This window comes from Camponotus floridanus, unplaced genomic scaffold (assembly GCF_003227725.1).
Source record: "Camponotus floridanus strain SB8 unplaced genomic scaffold, Cflo_v7.5 scaffold14, whole genome shotgun sequence".
NCBI lineage: Eukaryota > Metazoa > Arthropoda > Insecta > Hymenoptera > Formicidae > Camponotus > Camponotus floridanus.
The window spans coordinates 209,211-233,505 of NW_020229259.1; the positions used below are offsets into that span (position 1 = coordinate 209,211).

Sequence of the window (24,295 nt, forward strand, 5' to 3'; positions counted from 1 at the left end):
GCCGGCCGTCAGCATGAAGAGTTCGTGTGTCCATCCGTTTATTTTCTCCTGCCATAATAAGGGATTCCGTGCGCGAAAGTGCGGAGGTATCACTGTCAAAAATAAATACGATGTCGTCAAATTCACGAACGCCCATTCGAATCGTGTTCTTAATTAATTGATTAATTAATTAATCATTCATCACATTAGCTTGCGATCAAGATTTGCGAGTCAAATTGGAAATCTGCGCTTCTTTTTCGTCTCAGTATTGTCAGTAGAGCAACATTAGTCGTAATACTTTTCCAAATTTTTACTCTTACACATAAATTGCGAGAACGCGAATTGTAAAAATTATGCACTGAGAAAAATCGTTTGATTGTACCAACAAGACGTATATGATTAAAGACATTTTGGTTAAATCAAACAAGAATTTCTAGTTATCGTGATAAGACTCGATTTTTTATAACTAGAACGTTTAATAGATTTTACTATAAGGATTTAGTTAATATTTTCTGGATGGATCTATAAAATTTCTTGTTAAATTAATTTCTTTGCTTGCCGCTAGGCAGCGAGCCACTCTTAACTTTACTCATATTCAATATTTGCCATGAAATGTGTATAAAGAACTAGTATTAACATTAAATCCAAAGTATATTTTTTTTCGCTTACGAGCAGTAGTGCCGGAAAAAGGACGCTAGCTCTCTGATTGTGTGTGTTTGAGCTGCATCCTCTTCTTGCATCACTGTTTAATTTCTAACAAATTGAATTTAAAATAATTTATTCAATAATCTGGATTAAATTTATCCAATAATCTTGTTGGAATTCAGAATATTAAACAGACTTTTGAGATTAGATGGAAAAAATTTTAGACGACTTGGTGCTGGGAGAGTTTAAGTATTATTAATCAGAAAATTTGGTAAATTTAACAGGAGAAATTAATCAGATTCATCTGGTAATTTCTACAAGAATTCTGGTTCGTCCATTTTCCAACAGACATACTGGTTGAATCTACCAGAATTTTAATTAATGCAACCTGATTATTTTTCTTAGTGTATTTTTTTTCTCTTACGAGCAGTAGTGCCAGAAAGAAGACGCTAGCTCTCTGATTGTGTGTGTTTGAGCTGCATCCTCTTCTTACATCACTGTTTATTAGTTTAATTTCTAACAAACTGAATTTAAAATAATTTATTCAATAATTTGGATTGAATTTATCCAATAATCTTGTTGAAATTCAAAATATTAAACAGACTTTTGAGATTAGATAGAAAAAATTTTAGACGACTTGGTGCTGGCGAGTTTAATATTATTAATCAGAAAATTTGGTAAATTTAACAGGAGAAATTAATCAGATTCATCTGGTAATTTCTACAAGAATTCTGGTTCGTCCATTTTCCAACAGATATACTGGAATTTACCAAAATTCTAATTAATACAACCAGATTTTTTTCTCAGTGTCATTTCTTTTATATCTATAGACTTTAATGTTTGCTAGATATTTTATCCGTGTTATCAAATTTTAACGTGCTCCGAGTGCTCTTTTTCGAATGTTTTGTAAAAATGCATGCAAAATTGATTCCACAGCGATCAAACTCGTGGCCATAAATTAATTGTATCATCGACGTCTAGCCGTTTAAATATTGATGCGACACTGGGGATGATGTACGGCGTATTGATAAGCAGAGAAAGCCAATGAAATTCACCGATATGCTTTCTCTTTCCCTCCCCTTGTACGCGTGGACAATATATTTGTACAATATATTTTTTCGGCATGAAAAAATTCACACCGGCCAGATTTGCATAGATGCACGATCGTTCGATTCAATCAACTGTGCTGCATCAACATTTAAAATATGAACGTCGAGGCAGGGGGAACAGATGGAACAATGGTAAAGCCATGTGTTACATTGATAAAAAAAAAGCACAGATGTCCCGATGGCGAATTTGTCAATTGATACGCTTCCATTGATTTTATGAATTTTTATAAACTCGTTATTACGTAACGATGACGCACTTTGCGACAGTGTTGTTTTTATCAATGATGACCACGTCCTTTATATAATAATTATTTAATAATTTATAAAATATATATAATAATTATATCATAATTTTGTAGCAACTTTTTGGGCTCGAATATACGTTGTCGAAATAATAGCGAGGGACGATCACACATATATATGAAATCTATCAATACGGAGCATCTTTACGAAAGTTGAGACATATTCAGAAAACAACAGATCGATATAAGGAGGGCTTACATGTAAGGCTGAAAAATAGTCCTCGCGTATAATTCCTATATTGCATGAAAATATATTTATATGGCAAATGTATCTGGATTATGCTCTCAGTCTGAATTTTTATTTAATGGCGCAAGCTACATACATATTTTCTCAAAGTATGAAATATCTTTTGTTTAAGACATTTATTACATTTCATCTCGATATTAAAATCGTTGAAAGTAATATTAATGTTTATATATTATATATATATATTATATATATATATATATTTATATATTATATATATGAAATAAATCTTGACTGTTTATTTTTCGGCTTCACTTGATCGATAAGTTAATTGTCAAAAATAGAGGAAAAATATGTAGAATATATACTTACCAAATACAGCAATTATACATTATATTCAAACTCTTGTTAACGAATTCACTGCATTTCAAATGAGATTCATGCAAACAATTGTTATATTCGTTCGATTCGAAATTAAACGGTAATTAACTTCTCTCTTTGCTATATAATTCGATCAGTAATTCACTAATTCAATCAATACCCTTTCTATGATTATCACGTTCGAGTATTCCCCGGGATAATGTATTATGCACCAACAGATACTTTCATGTTAATTTAATATTCGAAACTAAAGTGGACCGGGTTCCAGATTTTATTTATTTTATTTATTATTTTATATATTTTATTTATTTATTTATTTTATTTATTTATTCATTTTATATATTTTATTCATTTATTAGAAATAAACGGAGAAGAAATTCCTTTGTGTGTGAAATAAAGAAAGAGTAAGGAAGATACATCAGCAGATCAGCTTAAATAACATGACAAACTTTCCAACTATTATCTAGAATCAAAATTTATATCCCGAAATTTTTTAAATCTAAATTCTCGACCTGGCAAGTTGTATTTCGATCCACTTTAGCTTCGAAAGCCACGTGTGGGCTCTCAGAAGCATGCTATTCTAACCTGAGGCTTGGGTGTTTGGGGCTGCTGCACTTGGGGCTGACTTGTGGGCTCCTCCTTCTTCCTCTTGCCGGCTCGCTCGCACTCCTGCAGCTTCTTCATAACGCGCGGCGAGTCCGTCAGGCGAAATATACCTGACAGGGGACCGCGCGCGGCGTCCTCCGTATCCAGGACACGTTCGCGCAGACCGGACGGCTCCTGCGGCGCCGTCGACGTGAATCTCACCGTCGATCTCGAGTCGCCGTCGGAATCGTCGCCGTCCCGATGTCGCATAAATCGACTCCTGTACCTCGACTTGTTCCTGGGCACCTCGTATTCTGGCGCCTCGTACCTGACACACAATAGCGACATCGATCAATTAGATTGTCGCCGAGAAACTGATTTGCTTTAATCTGGGGAATTCGCCGATTTCCCTTATCCTAATCCATTTCCCCGACGGCTCGATAAATTGTATAAATGGAGTAAACAGCCCCCGATCTTTTTTACATCTGAGGGGAAAAGTGTTTCTTCTTCTCAAGTTTTAGATCTTTTTTTAAGGATGCTTTGTACCTATTTTCAAAATATTGAGAATTTAATGAAAATTGTACAGAATGTCCTTACATATGTTTAAAATCTTCAGTACAATTTTTAAATCGATTCTAAGATTAAATCTAAGGTGTTCACAAGTTATAAGGATTTTAATTTGCACCGAATTAACTTGTGTTCTTATGAGAAACGTATAACCACGTCGATCAAATGACGTTCAAATGACAAAAACACATGGAAATAATATTCAGAATTTGTTTAAAATTTGCAAAAGTTTAGATACAGAGGAAATATTTGAATTTCAAATAATTTTTACAAGTACTAATAATTTTATACAAGTAACTGGTTAAAAAATTATTAAATATAATTCAATGAAGTTAGCCATGTATCCAAAAGTTAATCATTTCGATTAACAAAATTCGGAATATTTCAGTAAAAAATATTAAAAAAGCAACAAATATTAAAAAATACATCTCTGCACTGTAGCTAAGCTCAAATTGTAATATTCCACACAATTTCTCATACTCAAAATACACCAAAAGTGGATATTCGTCAATATTGATTTTCAGCTACTTTTTGCTGGGATTGTACAAAACATTCTTAAAGCCTCTTAACCAGGTTTTTATATAGTTATAACAATATAAAATCGAAGGATGCTATCTTCAAAATGCAAATAATCTAATTAGTTGTTAAAAGAACAAAAATTTTTAATTTTATAGAATAATAAAAAAAATTGAAATGTTTTATGATTATTCTTAATAGAGCAAATCAATCAAAGATCATACATAGATATCAACTATGTGAATATAAAAAGAATATCTCTCTTTCTCTTAAAGACGAATAATAACATTTTCGCGAATAGATCTCGCGCACACAAGAACACGTGTCTCTGATATACGTCACTTGAAATTATGACAAGGGGCAATGACAAGCCCTACCTACGCTGAAACGCGACCTGCTTTATAGTCAGATTATCTCAGTTCGATTCGAGAGGGCGTTTCGGAGGATTGGCGATGACAGGACGAAATGATATTAGGGGATCTCCATCTTCTACCCTCATATCATCTCCTTCGATATTCCCTTTAAGCTCGCTGATAGGCTTCACAAAATTTTCACCTTATCTTTTAATCCTTTAAATATCAAAGTATGTCGTCAGCAACAGCGTCACTATTTTGATAAAAAAGATGTACATATAATAATTGTTTCAACAAATTTAATATAACAAAGAATTGTGCGTACTAAAAATCGAAATTTTAATTGGATTTTATTCCTTTAATTTCAATTCTAAAAAATAATAATGCTATCAAAATATTTAACATGGTTCTATCAATTTAATAAGGAATTGATGAATGAATAAAGTTTTTAAAATTAAATAATATATCTTTATATATTTTAATATATTAATAATATATTTTTAATATATTTGTCATTTCTAATAAAAATTTTTGTAATTTTTACATAATCAAAATTCTAAAAGTTATATGTATTGTCTTCTTTGTAATATTAGTTACAGAGAAGAAACACATTTTACTAATCAAGGCAAATTGATTGGCAATCGATAAATTAAAATAGATGAAACATATCTTCAATTTATACAGTAATGATTCTGGTGTCGAACCACTGAAAAATCAGAATATATTTTAATCTTTTGATCAAAGTTTTATCATCAACAATCCGATGGAGAAATTGCAATATCGCATTTCCATGCGATCCTTTGTAAAATATTTTTGTTTGCAGATTATTGCAAGAAAATTCGAATCAAGTCCGAAGCGGGTAGAAATAATTAGATGCGAGCTTGGAGAATTGATCACTTTCGAATTCGAGAGATATCGTTATTAAAAAAGTTATTTTGCAGTTTTATGCAAAAATCTAAAGAATTCATCAGTATTTCTTCTAAATATTAATTATTTTTAATTTTAATAATAATATTAATAATATATTACATTCAGGGGAGAAATTTTTTGTCTGATAAAATATTTTATTATGTTAAAAAAATATCTTTTGTAAAATTTGGCGAAAAAAATATCTCATGAATTTAAATTAAATTACTGAATAATCAAACTTATTAAATAAATGATTATTATTATTATTTCTCGTTAAGAGAGGAGAGAGAGAGAGAGACGAAAAGAGACTAAAAATAACAAAATAATTCAATATGCACATAATTCAAAATCTTTTTCCGCACGTGTAATTGTATACATAATCTGCTTTATTCGCAACAAAAATATAAAATGTCTGCTGATGATAAAACGCACGTACACGTGTATGTGTGGCACGTTGCGGAATTTTTTGACTGTTTAATCCATCTATCTGCATTTGCGCTATTTACAGCATCATGGAATATTATCGATTTTAAACACGTGATCATTTAGCTACATTTCCGTGATACGATATCAGGCATCGTCACGCTCCAAAACGCTGACAAGAACACGCGCCAGAAATTGCAACGGCGATGACGGGCATTTGTATGTTTCGGCTTTTCACGCCACGTAAAAAAAAAAAAAAAAAAAGAGAACGAGCACGCGCGCTTTTCAGAACGTATTGTGAAAAAAAGCACGGATAAAACGGAATTTCTGCTCGAATATCACAAGGCAAGTGTCAAAAATAAACATCGCGGTATGCGCGCGATAAAAATGCATTGCACGGGATGCATTTACAATTCAATGATAGGTATCTGAATTCGAGCGCGACCGACAAATCAACGAGACGACAAGTAATTGTATTCTCTCTAATAATCGCAATTGTAATTATATAAAAAAAAATACATGGACGATAGGCAGCGAAAGGGGGAGGTGGGTGGACGGGATTCTCGCAAGTGAAGTAGGTCTTTACAGCTCGCGAGCGTTAATTACTTAAAAATACGCGCTCTCGCGTATCTAAAGCATTTAATTTACATTTTGACGAGGCTGCTTAATAAAACGGACTGGCGAGAGCCTCTAACGACTGGCATCGCGCGAAACAGGCAGCAATTAAACTCGACGCGCCTATTCCGAGCTGAAGGTACTTTTGAATAGGAATAGAAGAGATGAGAGAAAGAGAGAGGAACGCGAAAATGAGAGGATGCCGAAGCACGCGTATTTATAACTATGTCGGAATAAACATGTAAGATATTTCGGAAAATATGCAGTTTTCCTCAACGATGCTCTAAAATCTTACTAAGATAAAAATGCTTTTAATAAACTGCTGTTATAAAATATGTAAAATATATATAAAAGAATTTAATTTTATTTGTATGTTGAAACACACGAGGCTTAAGATTATTTTCACGTACGAATACTTTGTGAAACAGATATTAATTAAATTATATACACCTCGAAAAGCTTTTTATATTGCAGCTTTCAATTGAAATTATTTTATGTCAAGATATATTTTTAATACTAGGTTTGTAATGCAATGCGTTGGATTAAAATGCTTTTGTATATTGTAATTGTATCATTGGAGATGTGTGTGTAATAATCGCAAATGATACTCTTGTATGGAAATATTATTTAATATAGCGTGATATAAAAATTAGAATTTAAATGATAAAAAAATAATTATCATTCCTTCATGTGTGTGTATAAAGATATTATTGCAATTATTACGTTTAATAAAAAATATAATAAATTCTATTTAAAAAGGTATAAATTCTATTTAATATTATTCTATTTATAATAAATTCTATTTAAAAAGGTATAAATTCTATTTAAAAAGATTTAAAAATTGTACAAATTAAAGGAATCATTCGATTGACATAACTATCTCATAAATATGTCTTTATTAGACTTGCGAATAATAGGCACGTACTATTCGTTGCGCCCTGATCTAATGGGATATCGTTAATTTCGCTTCGAGGCTAGAATATTAATAAGTCCCATTATCTAAGGTCTTGCGGCAAGAAAAGCCACGATTCTCAATCTTATCGGTCCCATCTGTTACATTTTTGTCACGATAAATAATAAAATATATCGCCTGCGTGCTTTTCATACGTTCATGTGACTGAATTCTACGAAAAAAAGCATCGCCATCGCTATTGAACGACACGCAAATTATTTACAATCATCTCATGTACGGAAAACTCGACGCGCGAAATATATCTCTTCTCGTAAATAAGACTGCGAATTTTCGCGACGGTCTGATATTTATCATTTCGAAAACAGGCCGAATCTTGTGTGAACGCCGTAAATTAAGGAGTAACGATCTCTCGGGATCGTTACTCCAACATTTCAAGGACGTTTCTTGTCTCCCTTTCTTTCTGTCCTGCTGTTTTTAACCGGCTTTAACGGTCGAAGGTGAATTGATCTCATTGATAAATGGCGGAAGAAATAGTTTCGTCTGGAAGTTTTTTCTAATCGAGTTAGATTGCTATTGGACTGAAGAAGTTGGGGTTTATATAAATAGCTTTTCCGAAGCACTCTCATATCATGCCGAACGGTTTTCTTTTCCTGCTGATATTCTGGTATTTTTCAAGCTTTATGAAGCGTGCGACAAATATTGCTTTCAAAAAGATTTAAACCATTTTATAAATTGATATTATTACTGTAACATAAAGAAGCATTTGTAACGTACTATGCTAAGAATGCATACAAAATATATTAAGAAAATAAATTATAAATAAATTATATTTAAATAATTATATAAATTATATATAAATAATTATATATAAATAAATAATAAATATATTATCCTACCTATATTTCCTAAAATTATTATAAAAAATACATACATATATATATTTTATAATAATTTACAGAAATTACATACTCCTGGGTAATATATTTATTCTAAAATATTTTATAATAAATTTATATAAAATATATTTTATAATGATTTTATAACAATTTATTATAAAATATTTTAAATAAGATTATATAAAATAAAAAATATTTTATCATCCCATATAACTATATTTTTTCGACATAACGTGTATATCATCCCATATAACTATATTTTTTCGACAGTAATTTATAAAAATTAAATATGAGTGATAAAAAATATATATTATAAAGTCCGATTAATCAGCAAAAAGCTTACGATAACAGTTTCGGAAAAGCAATAGGAAACGCAATCGCGATTACGACAAATAATACCCGGATACTCGCGCATCGAGAATAAAAGACGTAAAAGCAAGCAATAGTTACTCGTATTCAGGAACGTATCGATTCCTGGCCAATCGTTCCTCCTCCTGCTGCCTGTATTGGGAAGCGAGACGGTGATCGCTTTTGCTTCTCATGAGGCCGGGCGAACCCCCGGGTGGGGCTAAACTGCTCGAGCTCCCTAGCAATCCGCCGCTTCCGCTTTCCGGTTTAATGTTCAATTCGCCATAACCCGCCACGTGAAGGACAAGCTGATTCGGATCGTGGGCCATCACGAAGCGGACTCGCCGGCTGTAATCCCCCGCCTCGTATTCGAAATTCCTGCAATGGACAATCGCTCATCTTCATTCGTCGCACAAATCGCTGATTGCATAAGCCAAATCATCAGATTACACGATGCAAGATAAATATATTTTCGGGCGTCTCTCCCATCGCGTCATCCTCTCCATTAAGCAACCGCTCGTAAGAAATTTATTTATTTCTCTTTTTCAATATCGAGCACGATTTATCTCGACCTGACATCTGTTTATTCCACGCTTCGATAACTGGAGAAATTGCTTATAGTTAACGACATTGTTTCGACATTCGATATCGGATATGTCTATTCGATTGAGCTGGAGTTACGACAGCACGGTTCCATTTAAATAATGCATCTCCAGAAAGGATTACGTAACTTTGCACATCCTTGTCTATTTAATATATATGAAATTCCTACGGACGTAGAAACGCGAGCTTTTAAAATTAATCGCGACACTAATTCGACATGTTAATTACTAATGAAGCATATAATCCGGCGGTATGGGAACGTACAGCCATTTCCACAGAATTGGGATATTCGGCCACTCTCTCTTGTTGTTTGCTTTCAACGCTATTATTATATTTATGTTGAACGCATAATTTTTTTACACGTAATTTGCGTCTGCAATTTAGGCAGATTCTGTTAATTTACGATGGACACGTTATATATGTGTTTCATAATAGCGCGTGGGTAACGTTAATTACATTACTAATGGATTTCCGTTGCACTCACGATGCTATTAACACAAATCTCCGTAGGAATAATCAACTTTTTGAGAATATCTAACAATTTTGTATTATATATTGCATATCTCTTTTTGCCGAGTATATTTAATTATGATAAATAAATTTCACCCGATAGTATAAACGCGGAGAGGAGTCGCAATTCTTTTATTTAAACGATTCGTCGACGAACAGGGATGGCAGTTGCGGTTTTGTAATAACGTAGACGAGGTATTAAGTCCATGAAAATAGATTGAATCGATGAGAGAAACGTCACTTGGACGGGATCCGAAATTGAAGTAAAATAGCTCGCGGGAGCCGTTTGATTTAACGATCTCTTTCGGGCTCGCGCCATAAAAAAGGGCGACCGCGCGGAATAGATAGCCGATAATAAATCGATATATACGACGATTCGACGAACGCCAGGAGAGAAGGATCCCACGGCCGGGGGGTTTAACGAGCGGGGTGTTGAAAAAAAAGGAGGGAGATTACAGGCGACAAACCTGATAAACTCCACCGTGCGCAGGAAGAGCTCCTTTGTGTCCAGCAGCTCGGCGTCGTCCCACGGTACGTTCTCATTTATGTGCGCCTCCGCCAGATCGCAGTTGCTCTGGATATTCGCGATTTCCAATTCGAGATTCTCTTTGAGCTGAATCAGGCCTCTGAGCTCGGTGCCGAGGTATCGATCGACCTCGTTACGCAGATGTTCCGTGCGGTCCTTCAAAGCCTTGCTCAGCCTCCGATAAATCTCGTCCACCTCTTCGGCGACCGAGGCGCAGTTCGTTTGCAGGCCCAGGGTGTTTTTCTCCACCAGGGCCAGCGCGTCCTGCAGCCTGTGTATACCCCTGCGCACCTGGGAACACAAGGGCATTCGAGATTTGACAAGCCGGAAATGCAATTCCGCACTAAGCCTACGAGCTGTCGTGGCGCGATTGCGATATCGATTATGCAAATGAACAATGGGCGTGGGTGAACGCGCTCAATTATCGCTATTATTAATGTAAATTTAACGCATTAATTATGCAAATGTGTAGTCACTTGGAAATCTCAAAAGACAAAATAAAGATAATAGCTTTTCATATGATGTTTTACATGTGCTTGAAGGATATTTTTAATATTATTGCTATTTTGAATCAACTTTCGATGATTCGTAGAATCGATTAATCGAAATTTCCCTCGTTTTAGATATCATAGGAAGAAGCAAATTCGTCGACGAATATATTTAGATTTTATTGTAGCATTTCATATATATATTACATGTGTTTGAAGGATATTTTTAATATTATTGCTATTTTGAATCAACTTTCGATGATTCATAGAATCAATTAATCGAAATTTCCCTCGTTTTGAATATCTTAGGAAGAAGCAAATTTGTCGACAAATATATTTAGATTTTATTATAGCTTTTCATATATATATATATATATATATATATATATATATTACATGTGTTTGAAAGATATTTTTAATATTATTACTATTTTGAATTAACTTTGAATGATTCATATGATCGATTAATCGAAATTTCTCTCATTTTGGATATCTTAGGAAAAAACAAATTTGTCGACGAATATATTTATATTTTATTATAGCATTTCATATATATATATATATATATATATATATATATATATATATTACATGTGTTTGAAAGATATTTTTAATATTATTGCTATTTTGAATCAACTTTGGATGATTTATAGAATCGATTAATCGAAATTTCCCTCGTTTTGGATATCTTAGGAAGAAGCAAATTCGTCGACGAATATGTTTAGATTTTATTATAGCTTTTCATATATCTTACATGTGCTCCAAGAATTTTTAATATTATTGCTATTTTGAATCAACTTTGGATGATTTATAGAATCGATTAATCGAAATTTCCCTCGTTTTGGATATCTTAGGAAGAAGCAAATTCGTCGACGAATATATTTAGATTTTATTATAGCTTTTCATATATCTTACATGTGCTCCAAGAATTTTTAATATTATTGCTATTTTGAATCAACTTTTGATGATTCATAGAATCGATTAATCAAAATTTCTCTCGTTTTGGATATCTTAGAAAGAAGCAAATTCGTCGACAAATATATTTAGATTTTATTATAGCATTTTATATATCTTACATGTGCTTCAAAAATTTTTAATATTATTGCTATTTTGAATCAACTTTTGATGATTCATAGAATCGATTAATCAAAATTTCTCTCGTTTTGGATATCTTAGAAAGAAGCAAATTCGTCGACAAATATATTTAGATTTTATTATAGCATTTTATATATCTTACATGTGCTTCAAGAATTTTTAATATTATTGCTATTTTGAATCAACTTTTGATGATTCATAGAATCGATTAATCAAAATTTCCCTCGTTTTGGATATCTTAGAAAGAAACAAATTCGTCGACAAATATATTTAGATTTTATTATAGCATTTTATATATCTTACATGTGCTTCAAGAATTTTTAATATTATTGCTATTTTGAATCAACTTTCGATGATTCATAGAATCGATTAATCGAAAATTCTCTCGTTTCGGATATCTTAGGAATAAGCAAATTCGTCGATATATTTAGATTTTATTATAGTTATACTATAACTATCCCGGTATTAGATATACAGGCCTGAATATGGAGTGTGAAAGCAATAAGGGATCTGAACACATAAATATCATAGAGCAAGGCTCTGGCCGAAGCTTCTCACAGTTTCATCATCTCAGAAAGCATCAGATTTTCATAGCCTTGTATATAATTTAAATCTAATTATGCCGTTCATGATCAACGTGAAGCAACACCTTGATCTAAATTAATTAAGATATAGAGAGACGCGATTCTTTTAAATTGTAATCCAAAGAGAAATTATTAGAGTAACTTTTTTCTAAAAAGAAATACACATAAAAAATACACACGCAAAATGCGCATTGAAAAAAGTGCCGAAGTGTTTTGCGATTGTTTCGACTCGATGACTTATTTCGCGTCGATAATCATCATGTAACCTAAAATTAATGCATTACTAATTTTTTTTTCACTCAAACCTTTTATTAATTTTGTAACAAGTCATGAGATAGAAAAATTCAAAGTAATACTCTTTATAATCAAACTTAAAACATCGAAAAATGGAAACAGTTTATGACTCAGAAGAGAAGATTTGCTTGGTATATAGAGAAAATCCATCTAAATTTATGGAAGATATCCTAAAAGCACACAATCGATATCGAGCCATTCACAATTCACCGCCGTTGCAAATAAATGAAAAGGTAGCAAATAGTAGCCGAATAGTTTTTATCTCTGACATGAAATATTTGTTTGAAAATTCTATCGAATCCGCTTTTTTTTTTTTTTTTTTCAAATTTAGCTACGCGTGCAATTTTTTTCAAATTCAATTACACGTCGTTGCATTATTTCGCGAGAAACACTGCCAGAGAAGAGACGATTATTATATCCAAAATAATACTACTATTGTACTATCTATATAGATATTTAAAATTGTGTAGCTGAACGAGCGTGCTCAGCAGTTGGCGAAGAGTTTATCGGAAAATGGAGAAGAAGCGCTGAAGGAAGCTTACATACCGTACGGCGAAAATGTGTACGTCAGACATCCTCACTGGAGAATGCTTCCCGAAGAGCCGGTGCAATATTGGTGAGAATTTTGCGCAAAAGATATTGACATGCAGATGAAAAGTAATATAAAAGAACATACTGCATAGCTGGCGCCGACTAAGATATTCGCAATAATTTGTTATGCTAATAATAGTTCCGCTAGCATAACAGATTATTGCAAATATTCTAGTCTGCGCTAACTGTGTAATATTCTTTTACATTACGCGTTATTAAAAACATAAGCAAAATTTAAGTCAACTTTAAATATATATTAATGAAAAACAGGATTTTTCGTGCAAATATTCTCTCTCCCTAGAGAGAAATTTCATAATAATTATAATTTTTATGTAATTTAAAAATTAACGAGATTTTTCCATATTTTCCAAAATTAATATGCATTCTTCCGCAAGAAAAAATAATTTAATTAAAAGAGTTCGTGCGCGTATCTTCTTTTTTCACCATAATCCTTTCATTTACTTCGGTGTGCAGGTATCAAGAGAGTAGGTATTACAATTACGACGCATTACGACCGAGGAATTTGAAATACGTGCGTAATTTCACTCAACTGGTATGGAAAGATTCGAAATTGATGGGTATCGGTATTGTCACCGGTTGGAATGGAAAGGTTTATGTTGTGTGTAGTTATGATCCAGCGGCAAATGTCGACGGTAAATTTCAACATAATGTGTCGCCGCCCAAAGAGGTAAGAAAATAATATAAATAATAAACATTTTTTATAAAATAGCATATTTTTTTAAGAAAATTAATATATTGATGTGATGTCAATGTCAAAAATTATACGTATCATAAGTGATAAATCTAAAATAAAAATGATTATTGTGTAATAAGCAAATACGGCAAGAATAGCGATAATTAATATTTTAATTTTATATTATATATATAATATATATTTTTATTGTATGATATATGCAATAATCATAGGGTCAAATTGTGCCCGATTTACGATGAAAATTAAAGTAATTCACTCTATTATTTTGCTGGATGATAGGGAAAAGTGTAAGGAATGCATTTATTGAGAATATTTCTCTGATGCTCTAGCATTATAATTTCTTGCTGTGCTGCAAATTCGAGTTACATCGATAATTTTACCACGCATTTTTGTGTCGTTTATTTCGCGAAACCTCGCTTTTATGCCTCGCGAAACGAGAGACGTTATTTTCGAATGTGATTTTATAGCCTGTCATGCGTACCGTTGAAATTAAATATAAATCGGTTAAATCGCGAGCAATTAAAATAAACAAATCAAATATTTTTAGACAGAATATATTGTGCACACGCTGGATGAAACACGTGTGCAAAGGTATTTGTAGCTCCCATACCGTGGTAATCAACGAAATTTTCCGGAGTGCAGAATAGAAATTGTATTAATGGCTTAAATCATACGCGATAAATGCACACAACTGCTTTAAAAGAAATATTTTCTATGGAAATACACGCATACAGGGCACTCAAATTATATATATATATATATATATATATATATATATATATATATATATATATTGTACATACTACACTACGTAGAATAAAACAGCTAAAAATATTTGTTTTCCAATGTATTGAATGTAAATGCAATTTTACGAAGTGTCACACCATAAATGGAACATTGAGCGAGTCTGTTTTTTTAATTGATTAAATCAAGTACTATTAAAATAAATAAGAGAAACTTTTTAAAAGAGGATTATTTTATTTTATACACTATTTCGCGAAATAAATGCGACCCAATTTGTTTTTTTCTCTCCACATACGTTCAAAAATAATTATTCTGTATCGCTTTTTGTGCTTAAAATGCGCACTTTCTCACGACATGTATATGCTATCTATCTAAATCGAGGGTAATTAAAATTAATTAAGGCCATCCTAAAGTGGTTCACTTATTTTGCCGCATAAATTTTCAAGTGTAATTCATACAATAATGAAAATCGTCGTATTATAAAGAACAGATTGTATAGGTAAAAGCGTCGTGACACGGAAAAGTCCGATTGTTAACTAATTAATTGAAGCCCCGGTAAAATTCCCAATGCCACTCCAAGCGCTAATTTATTAGTTACCTTCGAAAAATTTCCCGGCACTGGAATTTGCTAATTAATTAATTAAATCATGGAAAATGTACAACAAGAGGCGAAAATATAGTCTGAATGATTTATGGAAAAAAAAAAGATAAAAACAATACATAAAAAGTAAAAAGCATTTTTATATTCTCTCTCTCTCTCTCTCTCTCTTTCTCGGCAGGATAATTTAATCCAATCAAAAGGCAGAAAATATTAGATACGTTTAATTGAAACGTGAACTTGAGTCGTTATTTTATAAAAATCTCAGTCTATGTTTAAACTGAATATACTATGTATATAGATTTTAATTTACTTGTCTTTCATTTATGAATTTTTACAGCTAATTTATAGTCGATCTTTCTTTAAAAAAATTTAATATTAGGAATTTAAATTTAAAAGAATTATATATATATATAGGCTGATTTGTAATCAATTTTTCCTTAAAAAGAATTTAAATAGATAGCAATTACAATACAATTTTCAATATTATAAATACATAGTTTCTGGGATATATAATTTTTCAATTATCGAAAAAGTATATTTATTTAATACGTTTCAATTTATAATATATAAATAAATAATTTCTTTGAAATATGTAATTTAAAAAAAAATTTTTTTAATTCTATAAATGCATATTTATTTAATGCATTTTAATTCATAATGTATAAAAAGACATTTCAAAATAATAAACGCTCTTTTTTATAATTACGTGCACCATCTCCATTACTTTCCATTACACGTCGACCTTTTATTTGCGCTTGTAAATAACCGAAAGATGGATGAAATGAAATATAAACGGCAATCAGCATTTATTTCCCATCGAACGGGAAAAGCGAGCCAATATTTCAGACACGCACACGCAATTTCCGGGGTACAGTGGAGAAGATGGCTCCGATAGACGGTTTCGCGTTAGCAACTTTGATGGTTGAAATATGGTAGCGAATCTGTGCGAGCCTCACACACGTAATATCCCGTTTGTCGATGCGCGATCAGGGTGTCTCTGGACTGTCTCAAAGACGGCGCCGTGCTGGAAATAGACGTGATTCATCGAGGCACTTCTAGAGACACGCGGCGAATTTGCACGAGTCTGAACGCCATCTTGTTCGATCCGTCCAATCTAGCACAGTTTGTCTCGTAAAAAATTCTTGACATAAATAAAAAGTTTACGAGAAAATCGAACGCGAGCCTGATCGGCAATTGACAGTCGCAACTTTCTTCGCTCGCTCATGAAATCATTATTGAAAAAGAATTTATTTTTTACAATCTCATCTGGATTCTTTGAGCCTGGCATCTTGAAAATTTATTATATGATTTTTCAACTCCATATTTTGAGCGTTGAGATATCTGATGGAAAGAGTTTGAGATCTTTTGGCACAAATTGCTGAATTAAAAGCTTGACGAATTTTTTTATTTTACTCGAGGATCCACGATCTTATTTTATTGATGTCTTACTTAATTGATATTTATGTCGCATTATCAAGATACAGATTTAACTAGCTTAGATTTATATATTGCACGGCCGTTTGTGTAGAAAACAAAATATCTAGGTCGCAATCTTGTTTCCTACCCTATCGTGCACGGTTAATTGCAATGCGCCAAGTTTCGCGGCAATAAATTTCCCGTCGCTGAAGGGGGTGAAATGTAACGAATTTAAAGTACACCCCAATACCGGATACTGTAACACAACAGTTACCCGACCTAACGTCTACTCGGTGAGCCAAAGGGAAAATTAGTTATGCAACTGGTTAAATTAGTTTCCACGATCGGTCTAGCAAAATTTCTCATAGCCAAGCCTGCCTTTCAAACATATATAAGATAAGAGAACTTGATCGATATCGATAAATTATGCACATGCATAGATCGCGATAATGAAAAGAAATGTGAAAAATGGTCATTCATTTTATTTCGCGGTGTAACAAAGTATTTTAATAATTATTCGCGAGACGTATCGGAATATCGGTCAATATCAAGCAATTAATTATCTCCCCCCCCCCCTCTCTCTCTCATCCCTAATTCTCGTTTCCGTTAAATTACGGTGTAAGTGTCTTCATTTTTCAGACTTGATTCTCGCAATTTTTCGGATTTTTAATGATCTCGGAGGACGTTTAGCCGTTTACCTGGGAATTGATGCGCGCAATTTCGCGTCTGAGGATATCCATGTGCGCATCCTTGCACTCGGGACAGCATTTCTTCTCGCAGTGGACGCACAGCGAGCAGTAGCTCTTCTCCGAGCAAACACCGCAACGTTCCATAGTCTGACCGCTGGTCGGGTCCGGTAGTTCCCCAGTGATCTCGATATGCAATTCCAGGAATCGTTGCAGTGTTACGTTGGTCGGAAAGGCTTGCACGCCCTGCAAATAGCAGAGATGTATCATCGGTTCGATCAGCCTTCGTAATGCCGCTTATTAATGGACTGGAATCGTAATTAATTGAGCGAGAATTAATTACGCAACCCGTGACGTCTAATTAATAACGTTATCCGAATGGAAATACCATCTACAATTTCGATAAAAAAAGTTGTCGTTTTTTTATAGAAATATATGTGATGGTATTACTGTATTCTACAAAAATCATCTGTGTAGGATAAATAAAACGCGCGAACGTGTGTTTTTCAATTCTTCTATTTCTTCGAAAAATATAATAGCATAATTTTGTTATGCGACAACATTTGTGAATTCCTGCGTAAACACGTTCGATTATTCTGGAAAAACAGACCGGTCGAACAGTCGGAAGACAACATGTGTTTGAAACCGGTGTGAGAGGGCACTCGGTTCAATGAGAGTCCTCTCGCGTTTAGATTCATCGTTGAATAAAGATGAGCTCGCACGTAACGTCGCACACGCTGTCGCGCGTAAGGAACTGAATTGAATTTGCGACGAAACGACAGATCGATTTTTGCCCGATATCGTATTATTACTTATTATTATTGCGCCGGAAATATATTAAAGACATAAACGCGATAAGGCGACGTACATAACAGTCGGAGAACCGCGCCGTTTCGCAACAAACGAGCAGCGACAGCTTGCGCAAATGTGCTCCGTATAAATTTTGCGAAACCGCGAGAAACTAAATATAATATATATATCTAGATAATTTATTTTTCGTTCATTTCGCGCGTAATTTTTAATCTGATCGGAGGCACTTTACGTGTAATTCTTTCTTCTAACGCTTCCAAAAGTTTTTTATTACTTGAGACATTATTTAACGGTTATATAACAATTATGTAACAATTAGTAGCTATTATCTGGATCATTTATTGTTAGTTCATTTTGCGTGTAATTTTAGTCTGATTGGAGATACTTTAGGGGATGCCGGAGTCTTGTTTTATTGATAAAATTATATTTGATTTTCGTCCGAAATCTTTTTATTAGTTGCACAAAATAAATGCTCGTCCACGATTAAAGTACATGCAGAAACAAAGCGGGAACCTTCTGATTTTATATTAAAAATTTTTTAAAAATTTAAAAATCGTAAAGATCATAACAATATTTGTTTTAATATAAAAGTTTTGCAGCTTGTATGCACAAAATAAGATAGGTTCCCGCTAGAAATTGTATGAAGGAATATAAATGAACTTTTAAGTAAGTTTAGAAGCCTGATGAAAAAGATTTCGGTTTATTTACCAAAATCTTTTTCATTAGGCTTCTAAACTCACTTTTAAAAATTCATTTATATTCCTTCATACAATCTCTAGCGGAAACCTATCTTATTTTGTACATACAAAGCAAATATTGTTACGATTTGAAGCCGATAAAAAACTGCAATCTTTCAATTTTTTCTTAATTTTTAACATAAAATCAGATAGGTACCCGCTTTGTTTCTGTATGTACTTTAATCGTGGAGGAGCATTTATTACTCAGTGCAATTAATAAAATGATTTCGGACGAAAATGAAGTGACATTTTATCGATAAAACAGGACATTTTTTTGAAAAATATCTTTATTAGTTGAAACATTAACGTTATATATCGTATAAAGATTAGTGGTTCTTACCTGATATGGTATGCGATGTTCGGCGCGGCATTCTGGACACTTGACCTGTCGACGAACGTAATCGACGAGGCCGTCCATGCATGGCTCCATGCAAAAGCTGTGTTGACATGGCAGGAGCTTCGGGTTTCTGTATCGGTCCAGGCATATCGCGCAAGTCAGCAGCTGCTCGAACTGCTCCATGCCTGTAAAAAGAAGGAAACTTATTCCCGATCTGCTTTACATAAGAGAGAAGGAGGGGGAGAGAGCAAAGGAGTTATCTGCCTTATTCAATCTTTCACGCAGTGCAGTTTATACGTATGTACATATATAAAATATATATTTTTGCATGCACATCTCTTAGAATATATTTTTTTTCTTCTCATGCGTATAACATAACTATAGAAACATATCTAAGAAATATTATTTTTTTTAATATTATATAAATATATTTAATATATTTATATAATATTTTAAAATATTATAATAAATATTATAAAATATTATAATATATAAATATATCAAAATATTTAATATATAAATATATAATTAAATAATATATAAATATATATTTAATATATTAAAAATATTCTTTTTCGTTACGTTCTAGTTTCTTAAATTTTTTTAATGCCAAGAATATGTTTAAATATATTTAAAAACGTTTATTGCGTATCACAAAAAATACGGAATATATTCTCTTTCAATGCGTTTCGAATCTTGCAAAATTTTGATACGTCATAGTTATCGTCATAGTGAAAAAATAGATACTGATATAACGGCTATAACCAGTCATCGTATTAAAATACTTGCTAAAATTTTATTCATCTAGCCAAGGTGTTAAAAGATTAAGGAAACAGCTGTTTCTTGTTTACTTATATAGTTGCTTGTTTTGCAACAATCATATGACTGGATCGATATTTATATGTTTATTGTAGAATTCTTAGCAACGCAATTCGTATCAATTAGAGTGCTAAAGAAAGGAAAAAATGCAAGTGATATATTGATTAAATTATATATTTTATATTATATTTTATATAAATAACAATTAATTAAAATAATGTATTTATTAGAGTTTCTCTCTTTTTTCCCTATACATTTAAAAAATTAATTAAAGATTGTACGCGTTCTCCATAATTAATCATTTAAGCTTTACAAGATAAAAAGAATCTCGGTGACCGGCGTAATACATCATAAGTGCCAAGACAATGTCAAGATCTTCGTGAAGTCATTGCACGCTTCTATTTTAAGATATGATGTATCATCAGTGTAAAATTGGTAAAAGAGATAGGTGAACTTAGAGGGCAAGCCTGAAAACTCGTCGCAAATGATAAAAAAGTTTTTTTGCCGTGATTGTAAAGAGTCGAGTATTATTGATCAAATAATCTTATTCACATCTTTTTCTAGTGCTTGCAATCAAATATACTTTTCTTAGTATCACTCGCGAAATTTATAATATTTTTTGATATCTTGAAAAATAAAAATAAAAATTATAGTCTTATATAAATATTTCTTTAAACATTATATAAATAATAAATAATATTATATAAATATAGCTTATATATCAACATTTCTTAGAAATTTTTTTCATTATATTCCTCAAATAAGTCAAAATTTCATAAATCGTTTCATAGAATATTTAGATTTTCGGATAAAATAATATATTAAAATAAATAAAATAATATATTAAAATAAATCAATAATATAATAAATACATTATTATTTTAATTAATTGTTGAAATGTGTTCACTGCAGAGATAGTTTCGTGAAATGTAATTGCTGTAATAATAGTATTAGATCGTGATGTATTGTTATAGTCCTATTGTAACGTTCACATTGAAACAAGTTATATTACAGATCGAAAACCGCGATAACCGTAATAATTATTTGAACGTCGCTAATGAGTGAATGATTACTCATGCAATCCACGAATTAATTATCGTGCTTGTACGAGGCGCGTAATATCCGAGATAATCCCGATTAACGTGAAACGGACGTTTTATTTAGTGTAAAACAAAAATTTAATAAAAATTTTACTTGCAACACCACATTCCATCTATCTAATATAAATTTGATTGTAGCACTTTTTTAATAAAATTGAAATAAATTGCTTTAAATAAATTAAAAGTAATTCGAACAATTTCTTTTCCTCTATTCTTTTATATTACTCTTCTCCTTTTATTCTTATTTCCTTTTACGTTGCAATAATTTAATTTCTTTCATTTCTTTTTTTTTCTTTAATTAAAGGAAAATATTAAATTTACATATTTCTTGCGTTAAAAATTTTTGGATTATTTAATTTCTTATATAATTATATTTATATTATTTATACATATAATTATTTGTATATAAAATTTAAATCATCGATTTATTTTGTTAATTTCCAACAAAGAAACATCATATGAAATTCAATAGATTCAATTTTGAAAACATTATAAATGACGTGCATGAAAATCTGAGAATTCTATAAAAACTTGCGGGATCTACATCATTTCTTTCTCTGGAACGGAGATGCTCGATCAATGTCGATTCTAATTCCATGAGACACCAGTTTATTTCAGATCCGACCTTCTCTTGCAAAGTATCCGACAGTTTGTCATCTCGATCTGATGATGCCAAGGCAAACGTTTATTCACCACTAAATTAATATATCCGGATTCTAGCTAATAAAAATTGGAAATGGACCTTTATTAAAATTTCAAGGCATTAAAGAAGCCAAAAATTTTAAATATAATTCTAGATTCTAGATTTTTAAATAATTGCGTTGATCATTTTGTGTTAAATTTCCGATATATTTATATTTATAATTATATAAAATTCTATGAAAATATTTTTTTTCTGGATTTTTAATATAAATGTCTTAGCCGTTTTATTTTCAATATTTATAACTGTATATACAATTTTTTCTTTTAAAATTTATATTATTTTTTATACTACACTCTAAAGAGTTATATCTTGCAAATTTAAATATATTTCACAAATATATATATGCATAAACAGAATATATATTTTATAGGATTAAATATTAATAATTAATAATTAATTTAATAATTAAATATATATTTTATAGAATAACTTCTTAAAAAAATAACTTCTTCAAAACTGGCGCTTCTTTCGTATAGAAAATCGTATAATGTTCTAAATTAAACTTGTCCATGTATGCGTACCATTCGAAGCTCTTTAAGCATATATTTCGCAATTAACTCGGACGAAGAATAAATTAAAAATATATGTACTCTCTAAAAGTGAATCAGTGTATTATCACTGAAAAACAGTAAATAGTCACTGATTACAGCAGTTATAAGTACATCACTGTAAATCAGTGATATTTTATTGAAAAAATCAGCTAATAATTTTGACTGTTTCAATCAATAATATTTCTCAATATCAGTAATATTTCTTTTGTTATTATCAGTAATATTTAACTAATTCATCTCTCTATCTATTTCATATAAAATTAAAAATTTTATATTTATTAAATATTTATTATATTAAAAATTTTATTTTATTTATATTACATGCATATTGAACTTGTTATTTTAAATAGATAACGAACAAATAATTTTCATTAAGTCGCCAGACATTTATTTGTCCGACTTATAAAGATCGATTTAATATCTGAAGCCTCTCTGGGCTTGTATCAGAAATTAAATCGAAGTAATACTTCTAATTTTAAATGTCGCTCTTTGCAAACTTTATATAATTCTTATAACTAAAATTAAACACGAGAGAGATAGCGATTGTAGCGGTAAACGAACGAACTAGCGATTTTACAGTAAAATTTACTGATTTTACAGTGAATTTTATTTTAACTGACTATAATCAGTGATATATAAGATAAAATAACAAAAAAATAAGCGTTTTCACTGAAGATCACTAAAATATTCACTGATTCTCAGTGAAATTTTATTTTACTGTTTAAATTCGTGATATTTTCACTGATTCACTTTTAGAGAGTATAATCTTAATACTATTCTGTTGAGATCGCTTAAACGGCAACGATGAAAAGAAATACGACGAACATAAGATCTTGGATAAATTTAGACAACGTAGAACACACCTACACCCGCGTACGCGCGCGTCAATATCACACGCGGAACGTTCAAAGAGATTGTTCGAAGCGGATACGTGTGTAGGCAGAAGTCGAGCCAAATTCGTTTTGGCTTTCGCAAGTTTCTCGACGTCTCTGACGTTGCTGACGTCGAAGGTCGCCACGTCGAGGACCGATCGGGCTTCCGAGCCGACACAATGGCGAAAGCTAGTACATTAGGAAGCATTGTTACCGTTAGACGAACCACTTGTTGGATCTTAAAGCGAACTCTCCCCCTTTCTCGCTCTGCGTGTGCGTCGGCGGGGAGGGGGGGAGACAATGAGGGGGAGGAGGGGTGCAACAGGCAGCGAGCAACGATTGTATTAGCAACTTTCATGGGCGTTGCCATGAGAATGAAACGGGGTGCTAATTCTGACACTTTGACTGTGAGCCTCGAAACTTCACTCGAAAGCCCGCCGGGGAGATGCCCGCCTACGTTATTTAAATCCCCATTTCGCTACGCTTTAATTATGCGGTCGTATTCCGTGGTGGATCACAGGGACTTTCCGGTCTTTCGAAAGGGAGTTCGAGTCGCACTTTCATCGGAGAGTACCATGAGTAATGAGAAATCTATAACAATGATAATATCATACGCATGACTTCAGGGAAATTCATTGTCGCTGTTAGAAATTAATGTTTCAATGAACATTATTGTTGCCATTAAAATTTCGATCATTAACGCACGATATTTGTACGTCATATTTCCATAAAAAATTAAATTATTAATTAAAAAAGGAACACATTTTTATTTTTATTTTTTGTTA

General features: G+C 31.9%; 1 protein-coding gene across 5 annotated transcripts in view; it reads right to left on the bottom strand.

Annotated features, from left to right (window-relative positions):
* Positions 1-24,295, bottom strand: part of LOC105257993 (RING finger protein nhl-1) — a 92,812-nt gene that overhangs the window by 35,551 nt on the left and 32,966 nt on the right. For 3 of the 5 annotated variants that reach the window (XM_011268976.3, XM_011268977.2, XM_011268978.3), the window contains 5 exons: positions 19,469-19,650; positions 17,594-17,827; positions 10,309-10,658; positions 8,831-9,106; positions 3,189-3,516 (listed from right to left, as the gene is read on the bottom strand). In XM_011268976.3, the coding sequence (XP_011267278.2) occupies positions 3,189-3,516; positions 8,831-9,106; positions 10,309-10,658; positions 17,594-17,827; positions 19,469-19,648 (1,368 nt within the window). In that variant the 5' untranslated portion in view covers positions 19,649-19,650. Of the gene's footprint in view, positions 1-3,188; positions 3,517-8,830; positions 9,107-10,308; positions 10,659-17,593; positions 17,828-19,468; positions 19,651-24,295 lie in introns of those variants that run through there. The other 2 variants (XM_025406339.1, XM_025406340.1) reach the window with 1 other exon arrangement.